Below are 12,268 nucleotides of genomic sequence, written 5' to 3'. Positions count from 1 at the left end.
TCTCAAATATCGTTCAAAATATCGTTCAAATATTGTTCTCCTTTCCCTCCTTCATAATAGCCATCTTGGAAAAGATTACGAACTGTCTACCTGCAATTCATCACTGGATGGCTCTCCATTGCCTCATGCTGAACTCTGCAAAAATGGATGTCATGTTTCTCCCAGCTTCCAGTGCCATCCCTCTCATCTCCTCTCCTACCTGATTTTTGCCTGATCTTCTTGCTTCCTCATCCGAGACTCACAAACATGGGCTCCTCTTTGATAGCAACCTACTGCATTAATTAAACACTAACACTGCCTCTGCTGCTTGTATTCACTTCCTCAACATTTGAAAAATGCATCCTTTTCTTGCTAACCACTCTAAAAAAAAACAATAATCTCCACTTGCATGCTCAGCAAACTTGACTACTGGTCAAGCCTACTCCCAAACCTTTCTCTCTACACCTTCTTCCCTCTAGACAATGTTATCAACTTTGCTACCAATACAGCCTACCCAGATCATCCCACACTTCTACCTACCAACAACATGCTGGCTGGCTTCCATGCGTAACTTCTCTCTTTTAAAGTCCCTTCTCATAGTTTACAAAGCTATCAATGGTTGTGTTCCTTAGTTTCTGGCTGATTGTATCACATCTCACTCGCCTTTGATCATCCTCTGCACTTACCCTCAACCATCCCATAGCCTCCCTGTGGCACCTCTTGCTTCCCCTCTTTCTCCCTACTCACCATGCTAGACTGAAATCCATGTCCCATACCAATCAAAGCCAGTGGATCTCTTCCAAGCTTGGCTTAAACTTACTCTTTTTGATAAAGAGGAGCTTTCCATGGCCACTGCCCCATACTCCCTACCGGATACCACCACTACGTCCAGTAAAACTTAATAATGTGATCTTGTATAATTAAATGTATTTATTTATTTATTTATTTATTTATTTATTTATCATTACGGTGCTTAGCCCAATCATAAGCCTTTCACCCTACAAAACACTTTATAGCACACAGGTTAATAATTCAATGGTTAAAAATTGACAATTATGTCCCCTAAACAAAGACAATAACATTTCCCAATAATCACTATAAAGGTTTAATTGAAACCTTGCAATGTCTTTGGGATGAGACATGAAACATCAAATATGACATGACATGACATGGGTTGATAATCGTCAATTATATACATCATCATAAGAAATGGCACTCCAACTTGGTGTTCATCACTCAACAGCACAGTCTTATTACTAGTGAAGGTATAAAAATAGGCCTAGGCCGATGCCTTAAACACGTCATTAACACGTCATTAAAATATTGAATCAAGGATATAACCATATCCAAGTTTTCTCCCATAAAAAATCATTGTCTACCAATGAACAAGTTTTGTGTTTTTTATTGTGTGTTCCAGAGTAGATACACTGTGCCACAACAAAACCTTTTTTGTTGCGTTTTAAAGTGTAGATATATATTTTTTTAATAAAATGATCGTATGTTTTTGAGATACTAGAGACTCATTGTGTTATTGGTGTAATTGTTGAAGATAATATAACTACCTCTTATATTACTTTAGTTCTACTTTCCCAAAGCAAGGTAGAGTTTCCACCTATGGTGGTCTTTTGGGGTTCCCCCCTTTGTACACAGAGATCAACATACCTATGTAGGCGAATGATTGATCATTGGTGATTTGGACCCCTCCAATAGTCCATGATTTTGCTTTAGTTACCACCTCCCGCCATGTAATCAAGATTCTAGTCTTGGGCACCTTAATATTCAGTCGATTGTGATCCACGTACAATTGCAGAGCTTTCAGTTGACACTGAAGACATATTAGTGTCTGGTCTACAAGGACTAGTTTGTCTGCAAAATATAAATTGCCCACAGGTCTCCCATTGAGTCTTGGAAGGAAGGATCGAGACTCCATCAGGGCCTTTGCTATGTCTGATATGAACAAATTAAACAGCGCCAGCGCTAAGGACACTCTTGTTTTAGACCTATTTTCATAGATATAGGTTTCGACAGTCACCCTCTTTAAGTTGAACCACTCGCCCTCTTCCACTAATGCTACCTCTTGAAAGTCAACTGTTTTCTTGTAACATATGCGTTGTCTGTTTCTTTTGTTTTGTGTCTGGTATTTTAACACCCTCATAAACTGGCTCACAACTTGTTCCCATCTTTGTGCTATTGTACAGGCACACTTCATGGGAATACCTCCGCCATCTGACTGTAAGTCATTTCTGAGTGAACATTGACATCCTGGTTCTTCAAATAAGTAAAAATACTAATACAAATCTTGCTAGATGAATAGACACATAGTAATGATGGGAGAGCTGATGGATAGATTTAAAGCAGGACAAATGTTGAGATATCATATGTGTGCTGTTCTTAGTAAACAGCGCTCTCCAGCAGCTACCAGTCGAATTTGGCACTATACGAACCCTCAAAAGTTAATGTTATAATAAATATTAAAAAGTCTCTAATTGCTTTGTATTGATTTGCCTTTTACTCACATATTTAAATGTCTTTTTCCCCCCAGCTTGTTCGCTTAATGTGGTGGTCCAGACACAGTGAAGCTAAAAGAGTGGAACTGCATAATCCCTGGCAGACGGATGAACACATTGACAGGATGCCAGACAACGCTGTCTCGAGTCAGTCTGCAGGTACTTTTGCATAATCACTCATGCAAAGGAAAGTTGGTGCATGGCAAACTGAATCCTGAAACCGAAGCGGCACCTCATTCCTGATAAAATTATCAATCGAAGGGATTGCACATTCTATTCGTGATCTGAGTGTGACAAGTTGGGTTGAAACAGCTATTGATTGGTTAAATATATGTGTGTGTGTGTGGGGCTGAGGAAAGTCAAGGTTCATGCTTCACCCATTGATGTTATCTATAACAACTTTAAGTAAATTATAATGAAACTGTGTACACAGCAGGAATAGGCCCAGTATATGACGGTGTGGGCATGTCTGTAGGTCATGCTTGTGCCATTGTGGATGAGGGTAACAATACTGCAAACAGTAAGTTATATATCAGACCCCCGCCTGAACATCTTGTCCTTTCCTACTCCTCCATACATACTTTCCCGACTGTAACCCTCCACATCCAGGGGCCCACCTGTAGAAAGATATCACATGCGTATCCTCCTGCTTTGCTTCTCAAATAGTGTGGCCGTAAAACTGCATTCTTAACACAATGATGGTTGTATATCAGCACGGAGGCCAAAAACAAGGAGCCACGATTACACAAAATGGAACAGAAAGAATACCTTGGTGGTGCAGTACTAAAACCATGTAGACATGAAAAATGATTTAAACATATTGCATATTCCCTATACTTTAAAATAAATATTAATATTGTTTAGGCCATGATTTTGTTAGGCACACACAAACATGAAGAAACATGTTTCTTCATGTTTGTGTGTGCCTAACGAAATCATTTGAGCCCCATTAGTTGTTGCATTTAATCCAGAGCACTTAACACCCATATGATATGCAAGCAATCATACACTACACATCTGTGTCTTGCATTTCAACGATTAGCATCAGACATATCAGCTTTTTATTGATATCCTTAAACTCATTGGTGAAACCCTGGTATTGGATTGTGTTTAGTGAACTGTAAGAATGCGGTTTGATGCAGTCTCATCAATATAGTTATCCATAACATTGTTGGGGTCCACCATAAGGCAAGGGTTATATGCAACTGGGGCCAGAGATACTGAGACTGGAGAAGGGTGCAGAAGAAGGTCATGTGTGTTGAGGTAGATGATATAAATGTATTGAGGGCACCACGGATATCAGACAAAGGAAAGGAACTCTAGTTGTGTCAACGAGTTTGTTGTAGGGAGGAAAAAGGTGGAAGGAGGACGACATTGGAAATAGAGAGTACGTGGAAATGGACAAGTGAAACTTTAGAGTATTTACAAGAAGAGATGTGGTGCTGTAGTTGAGGCAGAATGGTAAAAAAAAATAACGCTGATCGGGACAGTGGAGGAAAAAGGACATTGGGTTTGGGAAGAGACAAAGGCACAAATTAAGTGTGGAAGGTGTAGCAAAGAGGAAAGAGTAAACAATATTAATGATAATGATACTACTAATAAAAATATTTAACAGATGTGCATGTGGCTCTTTATGCCAGAATTTCCCATCTTCTAATGAGTGAAATAAAAGCTTCTATTATTCCCTGATATGGTGGTATTCCATCCACCCTGAAATAGTGAAGGTCGGATTCGGCTGTCGGAATTCATATTTGTGAATGGCATCCTTACCCATGTCAGAGGAGAGTGCTTCACTCATAAGCTATCCACCAGCAAAAAAGACCATAAGGGAGTAACACATAACTATATGGCAAAGGACAGGCCTGTATTACTGAGATTTATGAGGGCAATGCAAGAAAGAGACAGGGATACGGAGAAGGAACATGCTAGATATGGGAATGAGTCAGAATTACATTGTCATGACTTATAGGGGTTGAAGGGAGCACAGTTTTACAGAGGTGACATTGAAATTGAATCTTTGTTGTAATGGGGAGGGTGGCACAGAGACAAGCAGAGCGCAGTTATGTTTTTTTTTTAGTAAGTTAGAGTTGATAAACCTAAAGGTAGAGTACATGCTTGAATCCGAAGGACCAAGTTCAAAAGGGAAAGAACTCCCACAAAATCGACACACTAGCAGAGAGAGTATGAAAGAAATATCACTAAAGCCACATGCATGTATGATGTAATGCATGCACCCATTCCATGCATACTCTATTTATTTTAGTGCAGGTATTCTTATAGAGGTCTAACAGACCATCGAGCTTCTAATCGCTGAAATATATGATAACAACATACATTATTTTGGTGGTAACTCGACAAAATGATGGAATATTCTCTCACATTATGAACTGCTAAGGAATTAAAGATATATACATGAAAGGAATAGAAAGAGCATAGAACTGTGTGTATCGCTCTCTTAGAAAAGCTTCTCATCGCTGGCACTAAATAGAAAGTAGAAATAATTCTAGGGGGATCCAGCAGTCTCAATTTCAGACAAGAACATTATAATCCGGTAGAAGAAAGACCAGCTGTTATGACAAGATATTTTTAGTGAAATACCTGTTAGACCAATCCTTTCAGCAGAACCCATCATGGTCATGCGATGTGTTTTGTACATCAAAACATCAAATGTATGAAAAAAATGGCTATACTATCTTTTTAGGAAATACCTGCTTGGTAACAAAACTCATTTGGTACTAAATATTAATATGACTAGTATTTAAACTTGATTGAACAGCAGTCCATGGTTTCGTTTGCATTTTAAATCTTGGACTTCCATGTTTTTCCCAGGTGCGTTGTATCCTTGGTGGAAGAAAGCCTACTTCTGGATGTGTGGCCTGTCCACGAGCCCCACTGTCAAACTCACTAAAGAAGAGAAGGTGGCACTTGAGAAGAAGCTCACCAGCATCAAGGAAAATCCATTCTGGAGGACTTTCTGCAACATCAATGCCATAGTTCTACTCACAGTTAATGTTTTTCTATGGGGGTATTTTGGATGATAACAGGCAATGTATCCTTGCAACTACCTGCACCTAGACTATGTAGAAATAGTATTGTTCACAATTTACCCAAAATCCTTATTGGACTAACGTCTCTCAAAACAGGCCTTATTTTCCATCATCGTGTCGTTGTTCCATTTCTCTGATCCACGGTGGTGTATCTACTGGTGTAACATGGTGTAACATAAATACCTGGCAAAAATGTTTCTGCATGCACCTTTAATTAGTGAGCTTGTCTTTTTTGTTACACTTCTGTAAAGAAAAGTAAAGCTTCGCCTGATCTATTAAGGGCCTAAAAGTGCATGGAAACGTTTTCCGAACAAAATATCACCACCTGCCTCTTTTTAACAAAGTGGAGGCAGCGTCACAGGCTCATTGGCCTTCCCCTGACATGAGTTTTCCCCGATGACATTGCAAGGAATTGGATTAACATGACCTTTGATCCAGATGCCATCACAATAAGTTACACCACACAGCCTTTGACCTTGATGAAATCAAAGCAAGTGGGTATAAATGCTACATAATTCTAAAAGGAACAATGAACCTTAACATTTCATAGAGTCAGAATGAAGGCTGATGTGAAGGGGTTAAGGGGGGGATAACTGATTCCCGGATGCAAACCCTGGGGACCACTAGATGATGCTCCTGACATCAATTCCTCCTTCACAGAATGTCTGAAAGTCTTGTGGGCATAGGGGCTGATTGGAAAACCATAGAGGTTGCAACTGTGGCTCTTTACAAGTCCTAAATCACATGCAAGAATATCAAAGATCGAAGAAGGATATCCCTTTTTGATGATGAACAATCCTTTATTCGACTATAAAATCATCAAGAAAACACAATAATTACCAAACATTATTTTAAAATAAATCAAAATTCTACAATTTAAATTCAACAAATTAAATTCCTCTACTCATTGCTACAAGATTTGACATTAGACTAAAAAGCTAAAAACATATAAGATCAACAGTTCATAATCCTCTTAAATAATAGAAAACTGTGATCTGCTGCTTTATTTTTATTTTCGAAATTGTACCTAGCTAGCATAAAATGTCCTCATATCATTATACAGGCAAATTGGACAATAAGATAAATGTACCAATTTTAGAATAAACCTCTAAAATTTCTAACAGCAAACCCTAACCATCCGGGTTCAATTAATTCTAAAGTGTTGTCAGTGCATTTCCTTAGTCAGGCACGATTGATATGTTTGGCGACAAAGTAAACTGTTCCCAAATTATCCGATTTTCTTACCTATTGATTGGCAACACTTGAAGTGCGTACATTGTGCAAAACAAGCAATGGTTTGAGGTATTTTATCCTTAGGTCCTTCAAACCTTTACATAAAAACAGAATAATATTTTCTGTACATACATCACATAGTAGGCAGTTGCTGCCTGTAAACCCTTTCCATTTACTTGTAATCAAGTCTAAATTCAATATACAAGGCCCTAGCCTAATTTGGAGCAATTATATCCAAATAGGATTCCTACCCCGTGCTCTGTTTAAAAGCTGGATATTCAGAACCCCTATACATAGACATGCATCCTCTTTTCACTTTGTGTGACCCCAACTTAACCAGGCTTCAGTCAACTCTAATTTTGTGGAAGTAGTAATCAAAGATGGGTTCAGCCAATAGCATGTAAGCTCTATGGCCCTCAGAGAATTCTTAATATGGGTAAACCACGGGAGGCACCTTGCCCTATCTAACTCCATCCCCTGGGAGAAGGCCTCACAGAATGTACTCAATGCTGGGTTCCCCCAGATTATAAGCCAATGGAAAACTGGGCTCATAGGGAACTCCTCTTCCAAGAGGAACAGGTTACACTCTATGAGGACCAAAGCTGGTGGGGCTACTTGAGGAAATAGCAACATACTTTTTACAAACTTGTTTTCAATTTGTTTATAGTTTTCACCCAAAGTTTCGGCACAATAAAGTGAACCAGTTTTGCCTTGCGCTTTGTAAACTTCCAGGACTGGTCTTATTGCACCACCCCCGTGAGTGAACGGGAGAATATATATCAGGTGTCCAGGGGAGAAAATGTCTGCAGGAAGTGGCAGTTGTACGCATACAGTCCCTGTTATGATTAATTATTTGCAAATAATAATTACTGTTCACTATAAGGATGATGGCATGTTGACTTGAGGACTGAGGTTCTGTTTACAAAGGATATTGATGCAATAAATCAGGTCAAGGAACAAAATGTTATTTAGAATTTGTCATTGTAAAACGTCAAAAACTATTAAATGGTTTATGATCATGTATTGACACACGTTAGAATTAATAGTGAAACATATAGATGACCCAAGCAGTGTGCAAACATGTTGATTCTATAAATATATGCAGTTCTTTAAGGATGGCTGTGCATTGGGAACCAGGCTTGAAAAAACCGCCCTTACCCTGAAACCCATACCCACTCCTCATATGAAAAGGGAAATTATACCTCTGGAATGACGATGCAGGATAGCCCTCCAAACCCAATAAAATGGCACATAGCACAGACATGTTTTATCTTCACATCCAAATTCTGAGGATGAGAGAATGAGTATTGATGTTTATGAGTTACAAACACGTTAATGTTAGCGTGAGTCTTGTGAATAATGAAATGAGCAACAAGCCCAATGCACATTATGTACTTGGTGGTTCAAACACATAACCCTTTGAACGCAGACAGATGTGTGTCAAATATATAGAGCTGCTGTCATGCTTATGTTCCCAAAATGCCCTTCGATTTTATGCAAAGCAGCCATCTCAGAAGGTTGACATGCTTTGCAGATAGAGCATGATTGTTGCAGGCTGTGGGAGTAGTTTGCTTGTTGCTGTTGATTCAGTTGTTCTGCAAAACAACTGGGTCCACGTCTCTGTGTGAAAGCTAAGGAACTGCTACCTTCTTGAATGAGAAGAACCAGATATCATTCACATCTCGGATTGTTGGTTAAAAGATCCCTGATATGTTGAGACCATTCATGATTTGGAGGGTTGAGCAATGGCCCCTAAACTGCACCAGAAAATCATCAGACCTGATGACGTACTGAGTAGTACACTTCCGTGCCTCGGGCTTCATTTTGAGTTGTTTTTCACGGATTTCTCTTCTTTGCAACCCATGGAAGTAAGTCATTGGCCCTCATTACAAGTCAGGTGGTGGACCATGGTGCTATTAGCACCATGGTCCATGCCGGATTCCGCCATGGTGGATGGCGGAATTACCGCCCCATTCCAAGGTGAGTGGGGCGGTAATTCCCCATTCACCATTTGCCCTTCCCCATTCCCATTTTTGCCCCATAGGGCATAATGGGGATGGGGAAGGCGCTAATTACGGCACCGTAAATTACGGTGCCGTAATTAGCACCAAGGTCGCTTAGCGCCTTGAACTTTAACGGCTGCAAAAAGCAGGCGTTAAAGTGTGAATCAGGCGTTAAGGGTTAACGGCGCCGACGGCGCCGTTAAACCCTTAACGCCTGACTTGTAATGAGGGCCATTACATTTTAAGGAGGATCAATCTCCATTAGTCAACTTAAATGAAAGTTATTTCCCTGCAAATAGGACTATTTGCTGTTCCTGCCTTTCAAGAAATGCAATGGCAATGTCCCCCTCTTCCACAAGCAATTACTTTCTGTTTTTCTTCTACATTAAAATATGGGTTCTAAGCGGCTTTCCGCTTTCTAAAGAGAAGAATGGATGCTAGGGTCAGCTTATTTCTTATTTTTTCTCTTTATTTATTTCAGGTTTTTTTCTTTGTCTTTTTTTTGGGAACACGCTGGTGTTTTTACCTTCTTGCCGTATTTCCTGAAGGGAAGCTAGAAAATATTTAACCACCACCTTTCACCACTATGAGGATAATTCTGAAGTTAGCTGTAAACTGGTAATATACACAAAAACCTAGTATACGCCTGCTTTGCCAGCAGCTGGCCATTCCCATACACACGTAATAAGCACAACGAGAATCCGCATACACACATTTGGTCATACATGCTGTCAGAAAAAACACATGGCTTATCATTGTGGAAAATCTGTGAGCATCACAAGCTGACTTGTCGGATAGTATGCATGTACAATCTCCATGTGAATGTCATGATGCGGGTGGAAATCACCACCTCACGCCCTGAGGCCCACGGGCATGTGGCATGGTATAAGTAATTAAATAAATAAATACATGGACTCAAAAGCCCACCTGCATTCAGAACCTCCTCTAACAAGGAACACATTGGGGTGGGAGGCATTATAGCCCTACAAAAACTATCACAACAACTGAAAACACCTCCTGAAATTAGCACCATCTAATACTTGCTACAATTCAGGGTGTGCCTACCACACAATAAACAAAAATGATACATACACTAAAACAGCCCAATTAAGGGAACAGCAGGCTTTTGAATTGCACTAAGGCACATCCAAATGCTGATTGCAGTTGTCCTGTTGGATGATCAGAGGAGAGCTCAGCAAAACACCCTGGCAGCTTCTCCATCATCCTGCTTAGTAGCCACCCCAGTAGGTGGCAGAGCAGCAGCGCCAGTAAGAGGAAAAGAACTTGAAGAGTTCACAGGACCCGGTTGTCCCTCCAAAACATGAGTGGCCAGAATATACCCACCACCTACTGGCTGGACACAGCACAATCCACTTGAAGAATTTGTGTGACTTCCAGAATGTTTAATAACCCCAGAGAGTGACTGAAACAACAATAGCCTTCCCTTCTGAAGCTGCTAAATGAGTGACATTTCTGTACATGTGGCTCATGCCAGGACAGTGTCACACTTGCACATGGCATTATGAAGCCCTGACTCTCCAGATTTCTAACAAAGGCCCCCGCTGCCTTAACGTGAAGCGTAATCTGCGTAGCGAATCATACATTTTTTCCTAAGGGATTCAGCCAGCTCTACAGATAAGGGGTGTAGCTAACTCTTTTGTTCTTTAAAAAAATAGGCAAATACTCCGAAAAAATGAAAAAAATGGGGAGTAAAAATGTAGAGGAGGAGCCGACTGCCTCCACCAGGAGTTCCGTCCCTATTCTACCTATATGTTGGAAGCCAGAAATTGTGACATGCACAACGCCGATAATGATACCAATACCGCAAAAGATCTTCGAAACAAGGTAACCATTGAGAAAGCCCTATAAAATGTACCCGCAGAGAGATGATGGTCTCCTGAGAGAGAACCCTGAAGAAGTGTGGATCAGTGAGCACAAGAGGTTGGTAATGTCACAAGAAATGAGAGTGACACACTGAGAAGGATGATCAGAGAAGAGAATGCATAGACCTTATGGAAACTGATGACGAAATAAAGAATGGAGTGACCTTTCATGTGCAAAATGAAGATTTTACATGCGATGAACACTGAAGAAAATATAAGTCGCTTTATAACTGTACAGATGCTGCAACGCAAGTAGTCTAAGTAATCATGAAGGGTGGCTATATGTAGTGAATAGACTGCAGGCGGTGCCGCCAATATATATATATGTCTCACCTGGTTTCTTGTTTTAATTCCTGGCTCACTTCCAACTTCCGTCTGGTCTCCCGCTGGGCGTCTCATTTTCGTCATCGTGCAGCTCCTCAAGTCAGAAAAAAAATGGCATAGACGCTTCCAGTTCCGGGGGATATCTTACTCACCAGGCACCACCTGGCAACACCGGCAACACCACTTCCACTCAGCTGATGCAGAAGTAGGTGCTTAAGAGTGCTGACACAGGCTGGAGACAGCAGGCAGCTCCTCATCCAGCAGTCCTTAAAGGGCCAAGAGCCTACTGGCCAAATCCTCAACTCATACGATTTTTAGCAGAGTGGGGCAATACTTCCAGCGAGCCTCAAAAGTCCAAATGGCAACGCAGCGTTCTCCCCCGTCAACACCACTTGCGCACCACTTCCGCTCTGCTGACGTGGTAGTAGGTGCTTAAGAGTGCTGACACTGGCTGGAGGCAGCATGCAGCTCCTCCTCCAGCAATCCTTAAAGGGCGAAGAGCCTACTGGCCAAATCCACGCTCATACAATTTTTAGCAGAGTGGGGCAATACTTCCAGCAAGCCCCAAGAGTCCAAATGGCAGTGCAGCCTTCTCCACCGTCAATACCACTTGCGCACCACTTCCGCTCCGCTGATGCAGAAGTAGGTGCTTAAGAGTGCTGACACGGGCTAGAGGCAGCAGGCAGGTTCTCCTCCAGCAATCCTTAAAGGGCTAAGAGCCTACTGGCCAAATCCACAATTGTACGACTTTTAGCAGAGCAAGGCAATACTTCCAGAGAGCCCCAAGAGTCCAAATGGCAGCAGAGCATTCTCCACCATCAACACCACTTGCGCACCACTTCCGCTCTACTGACGCAGAAGTAGGTGCTTAAGAATGCTGACACTGGCTGGAGGCAGCAGGCCGCTCCACCTCCATAAGTCTTTAAAGGGCCAAGAGCCTACTGGCCAAATCCACAACCCTTACGATTTTTAGCAGAGTGGGACAATACTTCCAGCGAACCCCAAGAGTCCAAATGGCAGCACAGCGTTCTCCACCATCAACACCACTTGTGCACCACTTCTGCTCTGCTGACGCGGAAGTAGGTGCTTAAAAGTGCTGACACGGGCTGGAGGCAGCAGGCAGCTTCTCCTCCAGCAGTCCTTAAAGGGCCAAGAGCCTACTGGCCAAATCCATAGCTTGTACTATTTTTAGCAGAATGGGGGAATACTTCCAAGGAGCCCCAAGAGTCCAAATGGCAGTGCAGTGTTTTCCACCATCAACACCACTTGCGCACCACTTCCGGAAGTCTTAC

General features: G+C 41.5%; 1 protein-coding gene across 2 annotated transcripts in view; it reads left to right on the top strand.

Annotated features, from left to right (window-relative positions):
- SLC5A9 (solute carrier family 5 member 9) overlaps positions 1-7,495 on the top strand; it is a 702,002-nt gene extending 694,507 nt beyond the window's left edge. For both annotated transcript variants that reach the window (XM_069642236.1, XM_069642237.1), the window contains exons 14-15: positions 2,522-2,645; positions 5,316-7,495. In XM_069642236.1, the coding sequence (XP_069498337.1) occupies positions 2,522-2,645; positions 5,316-5,524 (333 nt within the window). In that variant the 3' untranslated portion in view covers positions 5,525-7,495. The remainder of the gene's footprint in view (positions 1-2,521; positions 2,646-5,315) is intronic.
- Positions 7,496-12,268: the final 4,773 nt, after the last annotated feature.

This window comes from Ambystoma mexicanum, chromosome 1q (genome assembly GCF_040938575.1).
Source record: "Ambystoma mexicanum isolate Mex_15411 chromosome 1q, UKY_AmexF1_1, whole genome shotgun sequence".
NCBI lineage: Eukaryota > Metazoa > Chordata > Amphibia > Caudata > Ambystomatidae > Ambystoma > Ambystoma mexicanum.
The sequence above is the reverse complement of the archived record's forward strand: the minus strand, read 5'-3'. Positions and strand labels throughout refer to the sequence as shown.